This window comes from Myotis nattereri, assembly GCF_964212035.1.
Source record: "Myotis nattereri genome assembly, chromosome: 3".
Lineage (NCBI taxonomy): Eukaryota > Metazoa > Chordata > Mammalia > Chiroptera > Vespertilionidae > Myotis > Myotis nattereri.
In genome coordinates this window covers 171,424,098-171,446,598 of record NC_138077.1, presented here as the reverse complement: position 1 = coordinate 171,446,598, position 22,501 = coordinate 171,424,098, and the positions used below count along the sequence as shown (strand labels likewise).

The window sequence follows — 22,501 nt, the reverse complement described above, 5'->3', positions numbered from 1 at the left end:
CAGCTGGTGAACGAAGTGTCAGTGGTGAGAGCCTCTCCCGCCTCCACAGCAATTGGACATCCCCTGAGGGCTCCCGGACTGCGAGAGGGTGCAGGCTGGGCTGAGGGACCCCCCCCTCCCCAGTGCACGAATTTTGTGCACTGGGCCTCTAGTATGCATACAAGGTCTTTGGTTAATTACCTCCCACCCTCCCACCCACCCCGTCTTACCTCTGAGATTCCACACTCAGTTCCATGCTTCCACGTCTCTGGATCCACTCCGTTCATCAGTTTATTTTGTTACTTATATTCCACATGTGAGGGAGATCATGTGATACTTGTCTTTCTCTGACTGGCTTATTTTGCTTAGCATAATATTCTCCAGGTCCCTCCATGCTGTCTGAAAGGGTAAGAATGCTTCTGTTTTTACTGCTGATTTATTGGTATAAATGTACTATAGCTTTTTATCCACTCATCTAATGATGGGCAATTGGGCTGTTTCCAGATCTTAGCTATTGTAAATTGTGCTGCTATGAACATAGGGGTGCATATATTCTTTCTGATTGGTATTTCAGGTTTCTTAGGATATATTTCTAAAAGTGGGATCACTAGGTCAAATGAGAGTTCCATATTTAATTTTTTAAGGAAACCATACTGTTTTCTATAATAGCTGCAACAGTCTACATTCCCACCAGCAGTGTACTGGGGTTCCCTTTTCTCCACATCCTCACCAGCACTTGAAATTTGTTGATTTGTTGATGGTAGCCATTCTGACAGGTGTGAGGTGATACCTTGTTGTCATTTTAATTTGCACCTCTCTGATGATCAGTGACTTTGAGCATTTTTTCATATGTCTGTATGTTCACTTTGAAGTGTCTGTTTAGGTTCTTTGCCCAGTTTTTAATTGCATTGTCTTCCTTTTGTTAAGTTGTAAGAGTCCCTTATATATTTTGGATATTAACCCTTTATCAGGTGTATCATTGCCAAATATGTTCTCCCATACAGTGGGATCTCTTTTCATGTTGTTGATGGTTTCTTTTGCTGTGAAGAAGCTTTTTATTTTGATGTAGTCCCATTTGTTTATTCTCTCTTTAGTTTCCTGTGCCCTAGGAGATGTATCTGTAAACATATTGCTATGAGAGATGTCTGAGATTTTGCTGCCTATGGGTTTTTCTAGGATTTTTATGGATTTTCCCGACTTACATTTAAGTCTTTTATCCATTTTGAGTTTATTCTTGTGTATGGTGTAAATTGGTGGGCTAGTTTCATTTTTTTGCATGTACCTGTCCAATTTTCCCAACACCATTTATTGAGGAGACTCTCTTAACGCCATTGTATGCTCTTGTCTCCTTTGTCAAATATTAATAGAGTGTAATGGCTTGGGGTCTCTGTTCTGTTCCATTGATATATATGCCTGTTCTTGTGCCAGGCTGTTTTGATTATGGTGGCTTTGTAGTATAATTTGATAACTGGTGTTGTGATTCCTCCAACTTTGTTCTTCATTCTCAAGATTGCTGTAACTATTCGCTGTCTTTTTTGGTTCCACATAAATTTTTGGAATATTTATTCTAGCTCTGTGAAATATGCTGTTGGTATTTTAATAGGGATTGCATTGAATCTGTAGTATGGACATTTTAATGATGTTGATCCTACCAATCCATGAACACGGTATATTCTTCCACTTGTTTATATCTTCTTCTATCTCCTTTTTCAATGTCCTGTAGTTTTCCAAGTACAGGTCTTTTGCCTCCTTGGTTAAGTTTATTCCTAAATATCTTATTTTTTTTGTTGCAATGGTAAATTGGATTATTTTTTTAGTTTCTCTTTCTGAGAATTCATTATTGATGTATAAAAAAGCCATTGATTTCTGGGTATTGATTTTGTATCCAGCTACCTTGCCAAATTCATTTATTAAATCTAGTAGTTTTTGGTGGAATTTTTAGAGTTTTCTATGTACAATATCATCTCATCTATGAATAATGAGAGTTTTATTTCCTCCTTTCCAATTTGGATACCTTTTATTTCTTCGTGTCTGATCACTATGGTTAGGACTTCCAGTACTCTGTTGAATAAGAGTGAAAGAAGATATCCTGTCTTGTTCCTGTTCTTAGTGGAAATGGTTTTAGTTTAGCCCGTTGAGTATGATGTTGGCTGTAGGTTTGTCATATATGGCCTTTATCATGTTGAGATATGCTCCCTCTATTCCCACTTTGCTGAGAGTTTTTATCAAAAATGGGTGTTGTATTTTATCGAATGCTTTTTCTGCATATATTGATACGATCATGTGATTTTTGTCTTTCAGTTTGTTTATGTGATGTGTCACATTTATTGATTTGCAAATATTGTACCAGCCTTGTATTCCCAGAATAAATCCCACTTGGTCATTGTTTATGATCTTTTTAATATATTGCTGGATGCAATTTGCTAATATTTTGTTGAGTATTTTAGCATATATGTTCATCAGGGATATTGGCCTGTAATTCTCATTCTTTGTAATGTCTTTATCTTGTTTTGGAATTAGGATAATACTGGCCTCATAAAGAGAGCTTGAAAGTGTTCCTTCCTCTTCGATTTTTTGGAATAGTTTGAGGAGTATAGGTGTTAGTTCTTCTTTGAATGTTTTGTAAAACTCCCCTGTGAAGCCGTTTGGACCTGGGCTTTTGTTTGCTGAGAGTTTTTGATTACTGCTACTATTTCATTAGTTGTTATTGGCTTACTCAGATTCTCTGATTCTTCCTGATTCAGTTTTGGGAGATTGTATTTTTCTAGGAATTTGTCCATTTCATCCAGCTTGTTATATAGTTGTTCATAGTATTTTCTTACAATTCTTTATATTTCTGTGGTATTAGTGGTTACTTCTCTGCTTTCATTTCTGATTTTATTTATTTGGGTCCTCTCTCTTTGTTTCTTGATGAGTCTGGCAATGGTTCATCAATCTTGTTTACCCTTTCAAAGAACCAGCTCTTGGCTTCATTGATTTTTTGTGTGTTTTTTTTAGTCTCTATGTCATTTATTTCTATTATAATCTTTATTATTTCCTCCCTTCTATTTACTCTGGGCGTTTCTTGTTTTGTGTGTGTGTGTGTGTGTGTGTGTGACTGTTTCTCTTTCTAGCTCTTAAAGTTGTAGGGTTGAATAGTTTATTGTTGATTTCTATTGCTTTTTTAAAGAAATATATTTTATTGATTTTTTTTTCCAGAGAGGAAGGGAGAGGGATAGAGAGTTAGAAACATCGATCAGCTGCCTCCTGCACACCCGCTACTGGAGATGTGCCCGGAACCAAGGTACATGCCCTTGACTGGAATCGAACCTGGGATCCTTCAGTCCTCAGACCGATGCTCTATCCACTGAGCCAAACCGGTTAGGGCTTTTTTGTTTGTTTGAAGTTGGCCTGTAGTGCTATGAACTTTCCTCTCAGGACTGCTTTTGCCGTGTCCCAGAGATTTTGGGTTGTTGTGTATTCATTTTCATTTGTTTCCAGGAAGTTTTTTATTTCTTTCTTGATTTCATTGGTAACACATTCATTCTATTTAGCCTCCAAGTGTTTGAATGATTTCGGTGTTTTTACTGTAGTTGATTTCCAATTTCATTCCACTGTGATCTGAGAAGATGCTTGATATGATTTCAATCTTCTTGAACTTATAGAGACTTGTTTTGTGTCCTAATATGCGGCCTATCTTTGTGAATGATCCATGTGCACTTGAGAAGAATGTATATTCTGCAGTTTTGGGTGAAATGTTCTATGAATGTCTATTAAATCCATCTGATCCAGGGTGTCCTTTAGAGTCACTGTTTCCTTGTTAATTTTTTGTCTGGAAGATCTATCCAGTGAAGTCAGCAAGGTGTTAAAGTCCCCTACTATGATTGTTGTCGATCTCTCCTTTAAAGTCTTCAGAATTTTTTTTTAATATATTTAGGTGCTCCTATGGTGGGTCCATGTATGTTTACCAAGTTTATATCCTCTTGTTGGATTGATCCCTTTAGTATTATGTAGTGGCCTTTGTTGTCTCTTGTGATGGCCTTCATTTTGAAGTCTATTTTGTCAGATATGAGTATTGCTACTCTAGCTTTTTTTTCTTTTCCATTTGTATGGAAAAATTTTTCCCACCCCTCCAATCTCATCCAGTGTGTGTCTTTTGTTCTGAGGCAGGTCTCCTATAGACAGTATATAGTTGGGTCATGTTCTTGTATCCATTCAGCTACCCTATGTCTTTAGATTGGAGCATTTAGTCCATTAACATTTAAGGTTATTATTGATAGGTACTTATTTATTGCCATTTTACTTCTGTATGCCTAGGTTTCTCTCTATATTTCTTCTCATTACAGCAGTTCCTTCAGCATTTCTTGTAATGCTGGCTTGGTGGTGATGTACTCCTTTAGCGCCCCCCCCCCTTTTTTTTTGTCTGAGAAGCTCTCTATTTGACTGTCTATGTTGAATGATAACCTTGCTGGGTATAGTAATCTTGGTTTCAGACCCTTGCTTTCCATAACCTTGAGCACTTCATGCCATTCCCTTCTGGCCTGTAGAGTTTCTGATGAATAATCAGGTGTCAGCCTTATGGGAGCTCCTTTGTAGGTAACAGTTTGCTTTTCTCTTTCTGCCTTTAAGATTCTCTCTTTGTCTTTAATATTTGGCATTTTTATTATAATGTGTCTGGGTGTGGGTCTGTTTGGGTTCTTCTTACTTGGGGTTCTCTGTGCCTCCTGAACTTGTGTGAGTTTTTCCTTTACCAGGTTAGGAAAGTTTTCTGTCATTATTTCTTCAAACACTTTATCCCTTTCTCCCTTTCAGCCTCTTCTGCTATTTGAATATTATGTTTCATGTTGTCCCACAGCTCTCTTAAGCTGTCTTCCTGATTTTTAATTGTTTTTTTTTTCTTTTTGGTTCTCTGAATGAGTGATTTTTTTCCACCCTGATTTGATCCTCAGCTTCCCCTAATCTGCTGTGTTCCTTCCAATGTGTTCTTTATTTGTGCTATGTCATTCTTTATTTCTGTTTCCTTTTCTTTTTTTCTTTCTTTCAGGAAAAACTTTATTTTCAGATGTACTAGTACAGTGACTCAGGGGAATCTGTTTCCAAATCCTGAGTCTATTTTTTTTTTCATAGTTACTATATCTTTTCTTATGCTGTTGATCATCTTTACCATCATTATTCTGAACTCTATATCAGGTAAATTTCTTATCTCCATTTCATTTATCTCTTCTTCTGAAGAATTTTCTTGTTCTTTCATTGGGGGTTGTTTCTTTGTCTTCTCATTTTGGCTGCCTAGTTGGGCTTGTGACTATGTATTAGGCTGATCTGCTATGCCTCTCAATCTTTAGTGCAGGACAATGTCAAATGCTGTTTTTGTCTAATTAGATCAGGCAAAGACTCAAAGCCTCCAGAGAATGTCTCTGCCTAACAGACTGATAGGATTTTGTCTTGAATTGCCCACAGGCAATCGTCCACAGGTGTGGCAAGAGTTTGTTTGTTTTTTAACAGGGTGGGGCAATTTCTTCTGCCTGGATCCTAATAGTTATTCTCAGTCTTTTATTGGGCTTCAGAAACTCTGCACCTTGGGTTAAGGTGTTTTCCAATAGGGTGGATCAACTGTCTTCCCCCAAGGCAAGCCACTTATATAGCAAATGTCTGTGTGAGAAAGATGACCTCCACAGCATGAGGGAATGACTCAGCACGGGAAGCCTTCTGAGCTCCAACCCCAAAGCCCCTGGTCCTGGCTTCTGCTCACACAGCTCCAGTCCACTCTGCCAGAGCACAAGGTGAGTAGCTCCACAGGGAATTTTGTGCAATGGCCCTTTAAGAGGGTGCCTAGATTCCAGCCGTCTCTCCTTGGCAGATAACAACCCTATTGCTTTTCATAGCCAGATGTTGTGTGGGTACCCTTCTCAGTTCTGATGCTCTCTGCTGGGGGCACAGCTTGGGAATTAGACCCCAGAGTTCTGAGGGGCAACCCCCCACAGCTGAGATATCTCTCAGGAACTGCAGTTGCTGTCTGTGGGAGCCTGGCCAGCCCTTTCACACTTCTGCCCCTCCTACCAGTCTCTATGCCATCTCCACTTTCGGTTCTCAGTTAACAGGGTTCTCTCCAGTGAGTCTTCCATGGGTTATTCAGGAAGTTTTCTTGTATTTTAGTTGTAATTCCAGTTTGGTCCTAGGAGCATGTCCATGCAGCATCCACTGACTCTGTCGCCATTTTTAATCATACCACCCAACTTTTTAAATGATAACAATACTGATCACATTATGGTAAAGGCAAAATTATTACTTTATACACAATTAGTGGCATAAAATTAGCATCACTCTAACAAAGCAATATGGAAACACATCACTAGCCTTAAAAAATATACATACTTTTTGTCTAGAAGTTCTTCTGAAGGATATTATTTATTAGAAGAAAAAATTTAGATAAAATAGTATTTATTTTAGCATTGTCTGTGCTGATGAGAAATTTAAAATGACCTACATGTCCAATATTTTAAAAATTGTTAGGTAAGTAATGGTATACCAACTCAATGGGTAATTATAGAACCAGTTAAATTGAAATTTTGAATATTGCTTAGCAAAAATTTTTTTCAAGAGACAAGGTTAGCATTATTTATTTATTTATTTATAGTCCTCATTTGAAGATATGTGTTTTTTTAAAATTGATTTTTAGAGAGAGAGATCAATATAAAAGAGAAACATCGATTGATTGCCTCCTGTACGCCCTAACCAGGATTGAACCTGCAACCTAGGTACGTGCCCTGACCAGGAATCAAGTCCACAACCTTTTGGTGTATGGGACAATGCTTCAACCAACTGAGCCACCCGACCAGGGTTGTGTCTTTTAAGTGCCATATAAATCTTTCTATAATGGATTAGTAATATTTTTATATTGTTGTTATACAGCAAATACACACCTAGTTATCTTAATATTATTAAAGCCTTGAGTTTATTATTTAAATATCCTTAAAGATAATTTTTCAGAATCATTCTTTGTAAAGTAACTTCAAAATCTCATTAATATTTTTTGAAGTCATTAGGAGTAGAATAGACATATGTGCTACATTATAGCTAAGCAAGTCTACTAATGATGAAGTGAAAAGCATTTTTGCACAGATCTATGGTAATGACACAATTTCTTATACCTTGAATTGAGAATCCTTTACTTTCTACATGAGGAGCCATCTTCAAGTTGTGTATAATTCTAGTTATGAGATCCCATATATACATATTCATTTGGGTTAGGAAAAGGGATTTGGCTAAACCAAGAGATGGTAGAGCCAATTTTATAGAATGTTCTTTCTGAAAACTGATATTTATCAGTATTTTGCTATAGCTCTGAAACTAAGTGAATTTTCTTTTAGTATGTAGACTTGAGATAATTATTTTTATTTTCACATATTTTATCTTTTAAATACAAAGTCCTTTCACTTTTTCTTTCAACAGATAAGTTTTAGCAGTCCTTTTTTTTGACATTTTAAAAAAATATATATTTTATTGATTTTTTACAGAGAGGAAGGGAGAGGGATAGAGAGTCAGAAACATCAATGAGAGAGAAACATCGATCAGCTGCCTCCTGTACAGCCCCCAACTGGGGATGTGCCCGCAACCAAGGTACATGCCCTTGACCGGAATCGAACCAGGGACTCTTCAGTCTGCAGGCCGATGCTCTATCCACTGAGCCAAACCGGTTAGGGCAGTCCTTCTTCATTCCTTCTATAATCATTATTATTATTATTTTTTTTTTAAATTAAATCTTTATTGTTCAGATTATTACATTTGTTCCTCTTTTTCCCCCCCTATAACTCCCCTCCTCCCAGTTCCCGCCCCACCCTCCGCCCTCACTCCCCACCCACTGTCCTCATCCATAGGTGCACGATTTTTGTCCAGTCTCTTCCCGCATCTCCCACACCCCTTTTCCCCCCAAGAATAGTCAGTCCATTCCCTTTCTATGTCCCTGATTCTATTATAATCACCAGTTCATTCTGTTCATCAGATTATTTATTCACTTGATTCTTAGATTCACTTGTTGATAGATGCATATTTGTTGTTCATAATTTGTATCTTTACTTTTTTTTTCCTCTTCCTCTTCTTAAAGGATACCTTTCAGCATTTCATATACTGCTGGTTTGGTGGTGATGAACTCCTTTAGCTTTTCCTTATCTGTGAAGCTCTTTATCTGACCTTCTATTCTGAATGATAGCTTTGCTGGATAAAGTAATCTTGGTTGTAGGTTCTTGGCATTCATCACTTTGAATATTTCTTGCCACTCCGTTCTGGCCTGCAAAGTTTCTGTTGAGAAATCAGCTGACAGTCGTATGGGTATTCCCTTGTAGGTAACTGACTGTCTTTCTCTTGCTGTTTTTAAGATTCTCTCTTTGTCTTTTGCTCTTGGCATTTTAATTATGATGTGTCTTGGTGTGGTCCTCTTTGGATTCCTTTTGTTTGGGGTTCTCCGCGCTTCTTGGACCTGTAAGTCCATTTCTTTCACCAGGTGGGGGAAGTTTTCTGTCATTATTTCTTCAAATAGGTTTTCAATATCTTGCTCTCTCTCATCTTCTGGTACCCCTATAATTCTGATGTTGGTACGCTTGAAGCTGTCCCAGAGGCTCCTTACACTATCCTCGCATTTTTGGATTCTTTTTTCATTTTGCTTTTCCGGTTGGGTGTTTTTTGCTTCCTCGCATTTCAAATCATTGACTTGATTCTTGCGCTCCTCTGGTCTGCTGTCGGGAGTCTGTATAATATTTGTTATTTCAGTCCATGTATGCTTAATTTCTAGTTGGTTCCCCAATATAAGATCGAGGGTCTCATTAGTTTTCTTGTAGATCTCATTAAGTTTATCGGCGGCTTCTAAACAGTTCTTGAGAGACCTTAAAAGTGTGGTTCTGAACTCTATATCTTCCATTGACAATTTTGTCCTGTTTCTTTGTCTCCGCATTTTGTTATGCTTCCTTGGTGCACCCCCTAGTGGTCTTTGTGCACAGTCTTATAGTTAAACCTTGATTGTTGTAGCTAATACCAGGGAGGGTTTGACCTCCAGGCCAAGTGGCTATGAGAATCAGCTGTGTCTGCAGTGAGAGAACTTCTGTCCTCTAGGGAGGTGCTAATCTAGCCTTTGCCTGAGGCTATCCGGCAAATGCCTGTGTGCAGGGCTTGGGCGGGGCTGGTCGCACAGGATCAACAGGGTGGGCTGGAGAGAGCAGTTATGGCGGCTCTCAGTCCTGTCCCCAGGGGCTCTGCCTCTCTGAGTCCCAGCACCCGCTGCAAACCTTGGAGAGAAATCTGCACTCGCTCTGACCGAAGCCAGACAGTCCCGCTTCTCCCGTTTGAGTCTGGGTCCCTAAAGACTCGCCTGTATCTGGAGCTCAGAGTCTGCGACTCCCTCCTGATTGAAAACGCCAACCGCGCCCTCCTCCGCCAGCCCGCTCTGCGCACTCCACACCTCAGAATTTGACTTTTGCGCTGCGCCTCCTCTGAGTGTCCTAATGCGTTTCTCTTTCCTCCTAATTGTAGGACTTCCACTCAGCCAGCGTTCCTGTGGTTCTGGGTGATGTCCCTTCCGTTTTTTAGTTTCACTTTTGAAGTAGTTGTTCAAGGCAGCAAACTCCCTCCGGCATTAACCTATGCCACCATCTTGGTTCTCCTATAATCATTATTATTGCAGCATGTTTATTTATTACTAGAGGCCCGGTTCATGAAATTTATGCACTTTAGGGGGGGGGGTCCCTCAGCCCAGCCTGTTCCCTCTCATAGTCCAGGAGCCCTCAGGGGATGTCTGACTGCCAGCTTTGCACTGCCGTGGAGGCGGGAGAGGCTCCTGCCACTACCACTGTGCTCGCCAACCATGAGCCCTGCTTCTGGCTGAGCAGTGCTCCCCCTGTGGGAGTGCATTGACCACCAGGTGGCAGCTCCTGCATTGAGCATCTGCCCCCTAGTGGTCAGTGTGCATCATAGTGACCTGTCATTCTGATGTTTGGTTGATTTGCATAGTAGCTTTTTATTATATAGGATTTTGTTTCAATACTTCTCTCATTCTCATGAACTTTATATTTTTTTACTTCTTCTCTTCATTATGTTTTTTTTCCTAACTTGTCATTATCCAAGTTCGGCTAACCCTTCAAGATACAGTTCATGGGTTGCTCTCTCAGTTTATATTGATGAACTCCTTCCCTCCACCTCTCCCTTACTGCATGCACACACACACACACACACACACACACACACACATCAGACATTGAGCACCTACAATGTGTCAGGCACTATTTTAGGAACTGCAATTATAATATTATTTTGCATATATAATTCTTTTTTTGTTCTAACCATATACTACTATCAATTATAATTGAATTGTGTCATGTCTGTTTTTTACCTCTTAATGACAGTTGCAAATTCCTGGAAGTCAATGCTCTATTTACAGTTCTTTTATATCCTCCTCAGATTTCTCCTCCTTGTTATGCATGCTGGCAACATTTAGTAAACATAGTTTGAAAAAAAAATTTTTTTCTTTATTTCAGGAGTGGCAATGTGTACAATCAAAAGGTTGCTTTTTTTTAGAAGAAAATGGTGAAATCATTAGTCATCAATACAGGATGCAAATAGCTCAGAGGTCCATGGTTTATTTAACAATTAAACCATTAAATCTGAGCCAAGTTGAAGGCAAGTTTAAAATTTTTACATATTTTAACCCTCTTTGAAAATACTTATGTAAATATGTGATAGTTTTATTTAGTGAAGAAGATAATCTGCCTAAGAAACATGTGGTTACATACATTTAAAGAAAGAGTTAGTTTATACATTGACTGTTACCATATTTTGCGAAGCAAGTAAGTTGCTTTTTTGTATATGTTTAAAGCATGTTTTATTTTAATTCATTTTAAAATCTTATGACATAGAATTAACTTTTCATTTGCTAATTAATCCTTAGCTTTGTCACTTACCAAATTTTAGAATTAATATGTTAAGAGAAATTCTATAGAAATGTAATTTAAGACAATATGAACTGCAAGTATTTTTTAATAATTCCAAAGCCATATGTCATATGATTTAGACAATTCTTATTAATAATGATTGCATTCATGCTAATATTCTTTTTTTTTGTACACAAATGCTAAGTAAAAATTAGTAATTTCCAAGTGTCTAATGTAGTTATTATGTCATTTAATAATTCCCTAGAAACCCTTATAATGTTGATTGTTCTAAATTTCAATGTTTTCTTTTATTATGTTTACATATAAACATTTTCTAACTAGAGGGTTCTTCCCCATTCCCATTCTTTTTTCCTCCTAATGTAGATTCACTGTATATCTTGTAGGATACTTACAACATTTGGTAGTTGATACTTTTAAATAGTAATTACAATAGTCATTTTTTAAATAAACGTGTCAAGATAGGCCTGCAAATTCAATGTAGTTGTTAATTCTCCATATTCTTACAAAAAAGATTTCCTTATTCATTTATTTCTCAAATATTTATTGAGGATCCATATACTTAGTAGCATTTTAGGTGCTTAGGATACATCAGAATACAAAAAAGACAAAAATGCCTGCCCTTATGAACTTACATTCTAGTGGGGGAAATAATAAATAATAAACATAATAAATAGTAAATGACATGTATGTTAGAAGGTGATAAGTGCTATGAGAAAAACATAGGGAAAAGGGTGCATTGTGAATGCTGAGGGAATATGGGTTGCCACTGAAATGGAGTGGTTAGTGTATGCTTCATTAAGAAGCTGATATTTGAGCAAAGACTATGTCAACTGCTACATAACAAACTATCCCAAAACTCAGTAGCTTAAAATAATTAAACATTTGTTTGCTCATGAGTTTGTCTCCTGGATAGTTCTTTTGGTCTGAGTTAGGCTTGGCTTTTCTCTGTAGGGCTCATGCATGCACCTGTTGTCTGCTGCTGGCTAGCTGCTGTCTGGCATTACTGATCTTGGCTGGGCTCTCTACTCTGTATGGGGTCTATGGGCTCTCAGTTGGGACAGTTTGACTCTGCCTCATTTAATCTTTTTCTTTTTTTCTTTTAAGATTTTTTTTTTTTTTTAGAGAGAGGCAGGGCAAGGGGGATTAAGAAACATTGATGCAAAAGCAAAACCGATTGGCCACCTCCCAAACTCTCCTTACCTGCAACCTGGGGATATGCCCTGACTGGGAATTGAACCAGCAACCTTTTGGTACATGGAACAAAACCCAACCAACTGAGCCACACACCGGCCAGGGCCTCATATATTCTCTTATCATCTAGTTAACTAGTCTGGACTTGTTCTCATGGTGTAACAGGGATCTTTGAGAGAAAGCAGAAGCACCATAGGGCCTCCCAATGCCTGGGCTCAGAAATGGCATGTTTCTTCTTGTTGCTCACAGGAAGTCATAAGACAAGTCCAGATTTATAAGTGAAGAAATAGACTTGACCTCTTAATGAAGGAGCTGCAAAGTCACATTGCAAAGGGTTGTAGATACAGATAGGAAAAGCCATTTTTGCTGTCTTCCACAGAAGAAAAGGGGGTATGCTTTGTGGGTGTAAGGGTGTTGAGAAGGATGTGTGAAGAGTGGAGGAGGTGAGAGTGTGCATAGTTTAGAAGAAGAGCAAGGGGCTAGAGTGTCTAGAATTAGGTAAGGAAACTATGAGGAACAAGGACAAAATCAGATAGAGGGTTTTTACCATAATGAGGATGTGGCCTTTAATCTGAGGGAAATGAAGAACCTCTAGGAGGATTTTTCCCCATGGCTGCCATCAAGATTTTCTTTTTCTTTTATTTTCAACAGTTTGAATGTGTGCTTGGTATTTTTGCTTTTCTTGTTGATACTGCTTGATTTGGGTTTTTTGTTTTTTGCTTTTTTGTTTTTTGGTATTTATCCTCCTTAGGCTCTATGAGTATCTTGGATTTGTGGCTTGTTGTCTTGTATAATTTTTAGAAAATTTTCCACTTTTATTTCTTCAAACCAGAGGCCCGGTGCACGAAATTCGTGTACGGGTGTGTGTGTCCCTCAGCCCAGCCTGCACCCTCTCCAATCTGGGACCCCTCAAGGCAGTTGGACATTCCTCTCACAATCCAGGACTGCTGGCTCCCAACCGCTCGTCTGCCTGCCTGCCTGATTGCCCCTAACCGCTTCTGCCTGCCAGCCTGATCACTCCCTAACCACTCCCCTGCCAGCCTGATCGACGCCTAACTTCTCCCCTGACAGCCCAATTGCCCCTAACTGCCTTCCCCTGCAGGCCTGGTCACCCCCAACTGCCCTCCCCTGCAGGCCTGTTTGCTCCCAACTGCCCTCCCCTGCAAGCCTGGTCCCTCCCCCAACTGCCCTCCCCTGCAAGCCTTGTCCCTCCCAACTGTCCTCCCCTGCAGGCCTGGTCCCCCCCCCCAACTGCCCTCCCCTGCAGGCCTGGTTGCCCCTAACTGCCCTCCCCTGCAGGCCTGGTCACCCCCAACTGCCCTCCCCTGCAGGCCTGGTTGCCCTAACTATCCTTCACTGCAGGCCTGATCCCCCTCCAACTCCTCTCTCCTGCAGGCCTTGTCCTGCCCAACTGCCCTCCCATGCAGGCCTGGTCCCCCCAACTGCCCTCCTCTGCCGACCTGGTCACCCCTAACTGCCCTCCTCTGCTGGCCTGATCGCCCACAACTGCCCTCCCCTGCCGACCATCTTGTGGCAGCCATCCTGTGTCCATATGGGGGCGGCCATCTTGTGTGTTGGAGTGATGGTCAATTTGCATATTACCTCTTTATTATATAGAATATTGCTCTGCCCTCTGTCTTTATCCACTTGTATGGTGCCTGACATCTCGTCCTCCTGTTTTTTATCACAAATAAGCCAGTGCTTGCATGTCCTCTCTCCTTTGAAAGGTCTGTCTTTCCTTGGATTTGAGGCTGTTGGTGGCCCTGTGACCTCAGCTCTGAATGGGCTCAAGAAAATTTATGATTTTGTAGTTCATTCACTTTTCCTTATTGTTTGGGTGGGAGCAACATTTTTCCAACTCCCAACTCCATGAGAAGATTATGAGTAGAGGCAGGACATAATATGACTTGTATTTTATCAAGATCAGTCATATTGTCATATTGAAAAGAGACTGAAGGGTGCCCAGGAGAAAGCAAAGAGACCAGCTAGGATGCTATTGCAGAATTCTAGGAGGTAAGTGATTATGCTTTGAACTAGAATGTACAAAGGATCAGAAGTAAAAATTCTGGAGATATTTTGGAGGTTGAACCATAGGGTTTCCTGGGTATTGGTTGTGATATATGAGAAAAGAAAAAAGTTAAAGATGACTCCAAGATTTCTGGCTTGAGTAACTGAAAGGAATGAATTACTATTAATGGGGATTGAGAAGAGTATAGATGGACAGTTTTTTAAAAGGGGTTGAGGAAGGTCAGTTTTAGATATAGAAATCCAAGTGCAAATGTTAAATAGCAGTTGTTTATACGGGTCTAATGTTGAGAGGTAAGGTTCTAGCTGGAAATACAAATTTTGGAGTTGTTAACACATAGATGGTGTCTGACATCTCTTCCTCCAACTATGTTTTCCCGCAGGTAACCAGTACTTGCATCCCTTCTCTCCCTAAAGGGTTTTGTTTTTCTTTGGATTTCAGGCTTCTTGGTTGCCTTGCAACCTTAGCTCTTTGATAAATTCAAGAAAAATTATGATTTTTAGAAATTGTGTATGTGGAGAATGTTTCTAACAAGCTCACTGTATATAAGTATGTGCCTTATTGCAAATGCAATTATGTTTTCATATAAAAGTAGAATGTGTATTTCTAAAAAAGAATCCAGTGGGAAAAGAAACCACTAACTTCTTCTTTAAATGGGAAGAGTAAGTAGTGATTGCTTATTTTAAGATTTTGGGTTTTTTATTTGTAGGAAAACCATCACCTTGGTTATCAGTTGATACTGCCTTGTATATTCTTAAGGAAAGTGAGAATCAAGCAAACCTACAGCTCATGTGTTTTACTGAACTACAAAATAGAGAAGTATACATATTTATTTTCTAATATTTAATTTAAAAATATAGTATGAATTCAAGTTTGGGGACAATAGTAGTTTTTCTATATTTTATTTTTTTTAACTGTTGTATATTTTCTTCCAATTAAGGCATATACAGTACTTAAACACTATGAATATTACATATGTTTTATTGTGAAGGACTATTTCTTGTTTGCTGAGATTTAAGAATTGAGGCTTGATTGGTAGTCTTAGCTTCATAACTTAACAGTTGTATGACATTGTACTTCACTTTCCTCTTCTCTAAATACCCATTTCCACACATGAGAACATTTTTTGTTAGACTCAAAAAAACGGTTGATACCAGTGGACAGTTTCCCCCTAAATGCAAGTAATTCAAGATTTGGGAAAGACTTGCTTTAGATGTTTATTTTACTTACATGCTACTGCAAAAAAGAAAAATGTCAAGATTACTATCCTCAGGCTTGACTCATATTATAGGGTTCAAAAATAGATTGATCTGAAGAAATGCTTTTAAATGATTTTATATGTTGCTCATAGGGTTGCTCTGATCTTTTCTAATTATATATTTACTCAGAAGCCAAAAATGTGAGGCAGATACATAAATGTGGCTATTTATTTTATGAGGACTACAAAATACATCTGCTACACAACAGCAGGAATAATACTATTCAAGGGCTTACTGCAATATCATATTTAATCTTTATATAGGTCCAACGACAGACAAACATTTCCCTGATGGAATGTTATATAAAAGTCTTTATTGTAGGCTTCCTTACAGACAAGAATAGTTATAGGCAAGAAACAAATAAAATGACAGAAGTTAATGTTTGACTAAACTCCTCTTCAGAACTGACTACAAAGTTAAGTTCAAGATAAAGCATTGTCTAAAACAATAGCTTTTCCCATTTTTGCTTTGGATAAAATTACTTTCTTATGAGATTGCATGTGTAAAAATGTTAGTACATAGCAAGCCTGTAATAAAGTTTGAATGAGTTTCTATTTACCCCTTTACTATATGGGCTTCTGGTTATCTGTAATATGTCATATTTACAAAGGACTTTTCATTTTTAGTTTTAGTTTCACAAATTTTCTTTAAAAAGAATTTTGTGCCCATGAAAGACTTTCCATTTGCCATCCACAGTGGCAATTCAGGGTTATATGTGGAGTTTCATGGGATAACATATATTAAGAAGTGGCAAGAACTGTTTTTCACTCCTGGGTATCAGTCTATATCTGGCCAGTCTAAAAGATTATGGCTTCCAAAGGATGGCTTTGGTCAATCTTTAGTCTTCAAAATGACTCTTGGTTTTATTAGGTTGCTTCTTGCATTAAAATAGGACATGGTCACTTTTTTTAAATATGTTTTATTGATTTTTTTACAGAGAGGAAGGGAGAGGGATAGAGAGTTAGAAACATCAATGAGAGAGAAACATCGACCAGCTGCCTCCTGCACACCTCCAACTGGCGATGTGCCCGCAACCAAGGTACATGCCCTTGACCGGAATTGAACCTGGGACCTTTCAGTCTGCAGGCTGACGCTCTATCTACTGGGCCAAACCGGTCAGGGCGGACATGGTCACTTTAAGATGATTATGGTTCCCCTGATATGTGAGGGCAGAAATAGGGCTGATCCTTGAATACATATGAGCAATTTTATTTGGGATATACATATACAGGATGACCTAAAATATACCTGGGTTTTGAAAGGTTTTGAACATAATACCAGACAGAAATCCCTAGAACTATTCTGTACTGAAGGGCAAATAGCTGACAGAACAGTCTTAGAATTAATATGTTTGACAGAGACAACCCCTAGGTTTTATAGGAAGCCATTGGGCTTCAGAAAGTACCTAGAAGTTCCATAGAGAGATACCATTTTGCTTTATTTTATAGAACAAGAGAATAAAATATTTCCCTATACAAATATCCTGGCACTCATTATAAATACCCTGTGATGGAAAATAATTTTATATAAGGTAGATTTACATGGGATTCTGCCATCTTGTTTTATAGTCCATATTACATAATAGAAAAATTCCAGTGTGTTTGTCTATAGAATTGGATTCTTATGAATATGACTAATTTATATAAATAGTTTACTCTTTTAAATATATTTAGTTTTTGTTTTGTGTTATTGAAATATGAGTTACAAATTATATGTTTATATTTGAATCATATTAGGGAACTGTACCCTGGAAAAATTATTCTAAGATCTCTGTTTTTGCTTTCTGTTGAAGATATTTGCTTCACAATCATTTTTGAACATGATTGGAAAAGATTTAGAAATTATATAATTTTTTACCTGTTACAGTTTTAAGCATTAAAAAGATAGAACTACATAAAATTATATATAATAGTCTTATACTACAGTTACCATTGAAAAAAGATTTTGAAGTCTGTAAAAGACTGATAAAACTAAAATAGAATTGGTGAATATTGATTCCAAAATTTATTTCTAATGCTTCTTTTTCAGAAGGAAGATGAAAAGTCATTAAGATTTATGGTCGTTTTAAAAATTATTATTCTTTTCAAAACAGGTTTTTGGATGGACTGGTGAACTAGGACCTGGAATTTACTGGTTAATTCCTTCCACAACTGGCTGTAAGCTGAAGAAGGAAGTAAAACCAATAACAGAAGAAGCCCAGCTGGTGTGTAGGGATGAAACAGGGGAATTGTTTCTTACAAATGAATTTAGGTAAGTCTTGTTTCTGAAGGTTAGAACTTAACATTTAGACAGGACACATATATATTAATAGCCTGTCTTCCACCCTTTCCTTTGGGCAGCTGCCACTCCCACCCCATGATTCTAATTCAATAATTCAACTCTTTCACTAGGCTTCTGGAAGTGACCTTCCATTCACAGGTCTGGGATTGCCATTTATTTCTGGGTTCCATACATTTAGCAAGTCAGCTTTAGTCATACATTTCAATTTCTCCTCCAGTAGGCACTGCCTTAAAACTAGATCCTGCTAGTTGCACTGTTAATTTAGATAACTGTCAAACATGAAATCCAAGCACTTAGGTGGTTTTCCCATGCCCTAGATACACACAACATCATCTGGTAGAAAGGAAGAAGAAAGATTGGAGAAAGGAAAAAAGAAGGGAACTACTATTAATTGAGGTCCTACTATGTGTTAAGATACAATGATTGCTTTAGAAGCTTCTTTATCTCATTCAATACTAGACTGAGTGAAAATATACATTTGGATACATTAGCTTTATAGTTCACAAAAACTGTTCAATAACTTGATATTACTTCCTTTTGAAAGTTATCTTTATAGAGCTTCAGTCAAGTTGCCTTGGAGACAAGAAATAATTGGCTATTTTTATAATTTTAGGTCAACTTTATCAGATATATTTGAAATAATTGACTTAGATGGAAATGGTCTTCTTAGTCTTGAAGAATATAATTTTTTTGAATTGAGAACAAGTGGTGAGAAATGTGATGAAGATGCTTGGGCTGTCTGCAGAGGTAAGCACTTTTCTTTTTTTTTTTTAAACAATATGTTTTTATTGATTTTTTAGAGAGAGAAGAAGGGAGAGGGACAGATAGAAACATCGATGAGACAAAGACATCAATCAACTGCAACCCGGGCATGTGCCCTGACCGGAATCGAATCGGTGACCTGTTAGTTCATGGGTTGATGTTCAACCACTGAGCCACACCGGCTGAGCAGCACTTTTCTTTTTCTTAATGGATTATGTAAAGAAATATATAGGTCCCCTCTCATTCTTATGAAGTAAAATGTCAGACTTCTCAATGGAATATTATTATAGCGATTGTTTGTAGATCATAAAAATGTAAACATTTATTTTACTTAAACTGATAGTTGGTATAGTACTCAAAGAAAATATGAATTATAACACTTAATTGTAATTTTGTTTTCAACCTGTGCTCTTTGGTGCTTAGAGTGTGAAAAACTTTGCCCTAGCCCTAGCCAGTTTGGCTCAGTGGACGGAGTGTCGGCCTGCGGACTGAAGGGTCCTCGGTTCGAGTCCAGTCAAGGGCACATGCCTGGTTGCCGGCTCCATCCCTAGTAGGGGGTGTACAGGAGGCAGCCAATCAATTATCCTCTCATCATTGATGTTTCTATCTCTCTCTCCTTCTCCCTTTATCTCTGAAATCAATAAAAATACATTAAAAATTTTTAAACAAACAAACAAAAACACTTTGCCCTAGCTCTTGATATCAATGGGACTGCAGTGGTCAAGAGCCCCAAACTGTGCCCAGGAGAGGGCAGCAAAGATCTAGTAAACTAGAGTTTTACTAAAAATTAAGTTTCCAGGAAGTTGTTTATACCTATTAAGAATTCTTTGGGTTTTTTATATTCGAGTTAAATTATAAAATTGTATCCATGGAAGTATGGAAACCAAAAATACCAAAGAAATATATTGAGAATGAGGTAAAAGCAATTGTCACTTAGGAGGAGTGTGGGATTTGGTTGGGGCTTTATATTTAAGACAAGGACTGAAAGGTCAAGGGGGGAAAGCAAAAAGCTGTAGTCAGAACAAGAAGTTTGAGGAGGAACAAATACCAGATTAATTGACATATATCTATCATTGGGGCAGTACTATGTTCTACTCTTCTGGTTCTTAAAATGATCTAAGCTTGAAAGTCAGTGAGCCAGATGGAAGTCTGAAAAATATTTATCTAAACTGCAAGTAAGGTAGAAATATCTCTTTAACTGAGTTTATATAGTATAATCAATAATAAGAAATGTATATTGATTTATAATATTAAATTTTGATTAACAAGATTGATAATATACTTAAGTGTATTATTTTTAGAATGATGCTATTATCTTGTAACTTTAATAATATAATCTTTTAATTTTTTATTGTTTATACTAGAGCAGGGGTGGGCAACCTTTTTGTGAGTATGTGCCAAAACCAGCAAAATCTCTGACTCAAAATTCTTCTGCGTGCCAACCCTAATTTTTTGAGAACATGTTACGCCTACTTGATATCTCTTAAGGTGTACATATGTGAAGAACCTTGAAGAAATAATAAAATTCTTTCGAGCGACAAAAACACAGTATGTGATGAGGAAAATTCATTTATGTTTTAATGTATACATGTACACTGATAGTCCAACAGAAAACTTTATGACTCCGTTTGATATTATCAGTGGGACTTTTGCTGCTGCATCACTGATGACAGAGATTTTACCTCAGGTTTTTTTTTTATATTTTAATATATTTTTTATTGATTAAGATATTACATATGTGCCCTTATCCCCACGTTACCCTCTACGCCCCCTCCCCCCCCCGCTCATTCTCTCCCCCCTCCCCCCGTTGTCCGTGTCCATTGGTTAGGCCTATATGCTTGCATATAAGTCCTTTGGTTGATCTTTCCCCCTTACCCCCACCCTCCCCTACCTTCCCTCCAAGGCCTGACAGTCCAATCAATGCCTCTCCGTCTCTGGATCAGTCCTTGTTCATCAGTTTATGTTGTTCATTATATTCCACAAATGAGTGAGATCATGTGGTATTTATCCGCTTTCCAGTTCCATCCATGCTGTGACAAATGGTAAGAGTTCCTTTTTCTTCTTCCTCTTCTTAATACTGTTTAGCATTTCATATAATGCTGGTTTGGTGGTGATGAACTCCTTTAGCGTTTTCTTATCTGTGAAGCTCTTTATCTGACCTTCTATTCTGAATGATAGCTTTGCTGGATAAAGTAATCTTGGTTGTAGGTTCTTGGCATTCATCACTTTGAATATTTCTTGCCACTCCGTTCTGGCCTGCAAAGTTTCTGTTGAGAAATCAGCTGACAGTCGTATGGGTACTCCCTTGTAGGTAACTGACTGTCTTTCTCTTGCTGCTTTTAAGATTCTCTCTTTGTCTTTTGCTCTTGGCATTTTAATTATGATGTGTCTTGGTGTGGTCCTCTTTGGGTTCCTTTTGTTTGGGGTTCTCTGCGCTTCCTGGACTTGTAAGTCTATTTCTTTGACCAGGTAGGGGAAGTTTTCTGTCATTATTTCTTCAAATAGGTTTTCAATATCTTGCCCTCTCTCTTCTTCTGGTACCCCTATAATTCTGATGTTGGTACGCTTGAAGTTGTCCCAGAGGCTCCTTACACTATCTTCATATTTTTGGAATCTTTTTTCTTTTTCGGTTGGGTCTTTTTTGTTTCTTCGTATTTCAAATCTTTGACTTGATTCTTGGGATCCTCTTGTCTGCTGTTGGATCTCTGTAAATTATTCTTTATTTTAGTCAGTGTATGCTTAATTTCCAGTTGGTTCTTTTTCATATCCTCGAGAGTCTCACTAGATTTATCTAGGGTCTCAATAAATTTATCGGCGGTTTCCATAAAATTCTTGAAAAACCTTATAAACGTGGCCTTGAACTCTATATCCAGTCGTTTGCTTTCCTCCATTTCTGTCATTTGTGACCTGTTTCTTTGTCTCCGCATTTTTTATGCTTCCCTGTGTTGATAGAGTGTTTTTGTGTGCTAGGTGTCCTGTAGGGCCCAGTGGCTCAGCCTCCCCAGTTACCTGAGGTGGACACTCTTGGTGCACCCCCTTGTGGGCTTTGTGCACAGTCTTGTTGTAGTTATGCCTTGGTTGTTGTAGGATCACTGGGAGGAATTGACCTCCAGGCCAATTGGCAGTGAGAATCAGCTGTGTCTGCAGTGGGAGAACTTCTGTGCTGAAGACACCCTTCTGGGGCAAGACTTGCTTCAGTGGGGTTTTGGTGCTCACTGAGTCTGCACCCTGAGTGTGTCCCTTATGGATCTGAGGAGTTGTAATCTGGATGGTCCCCCTCTGACAATTGGGTACACTGGCTCTTGGATCTAAGGAGGTGCTAATTTAGCCTCTGCCTGAGGTTACACAGCAGGAGCTACGAAGAGAACTGCAGATTCCCCTTCCTTTTTTGGAGTTTGGAGGTACCCTGATGAGGCCCAGCTGTGAAGCAATGCAAGCTGCTGTGGGGCCTTGGGCCTTCTCTTGGAAGTTCTGGGTCTGTCTTTGCCCGGCTGCAGTTAGGTAATTTTCAGGTTGCAAAGGGCCGGGGCATTCATATGCAAAAGCCTCTGCTGCAGCCTGGGTGGGGCGGGGTCTCAGGGAATCAAAGGGCGGAGCAAGCAGCTATGGCTGGTCCTCAGCCCTGCCCTAAGGGGCCGCGTGTCTCAGTGTCCCGGTAATTGCTGCAAGCACCTCTGAGGGAAAACCGACCTCAAGTTCCGAGTTCTGCCCGCTGCCAGACAGTCCAGTTTCTCCCCGTATGAGTCCTGGGTCCCCAGAGACTTCCCGGAACCGGAGTTCAGAGCAGTTGGGAGCTTGTGACTCCCTCCCGATTCAAAAAGACAGCCACGTCCTCAGGTGCCAGCCCCTTTCCGTGAGCGCTTGAGCCTCCGTACCTCTGCACTTTACTTCCGCAGCTCCTCTGGCTCTCAGTGTGCTTTTCTTTCCTTCTAGTTGTCGAATTTCCACTCAGCCAGCTTTCCTGTAGTTCTGGATGATGTCCGTTTTGTCTTTATGTTGTTTTTTTGAAGTTGTGGGAGGCAGCAATTTCCCGGTGTTTATCTATGCCGCCATCTTAGTTTCTCTCCTACCTCAGGTTTATATTTCATGAC

At 38.8% G+C, this 22,501-nt stretch overlaps 1 protein-coding gene across 1 annotated transcript in view; it reads left to right on the top strand.

Annotated features, from left to right (window-relative positions):
• EFCAB7 (EF-hand calcium binding domain 7) overlaps positions 1 to 22,501 on the top strand; it is a gene marked incomplete at its 5' end in the record, with an annotated part of 60,397 nt that overhangs the window by 14,640 nt on the left and 23,256 nt on the right. The window contains 4 exons of the mRNA XM_081087928.1: positions 10,479 to 10,620; positions 14,819 to 14,928; positions 17,461 to 17,618; positions 18,262 to 18,395. Coding sequence (XP_080944054.1) covers positions 10,479 to 10,620; positions 14,819 to 14,928; positions 17,461 to 17,618; positions 18,262 to 18,395 — 544 coding nt within the window. The remainder of the gene's footprint in view (positions 1 to 10,478; positions 10,621 to 14,818; positions 14,929 to 17,460; positions 17,619 to 18,261; positions 18,396 to 22,501) is intronic.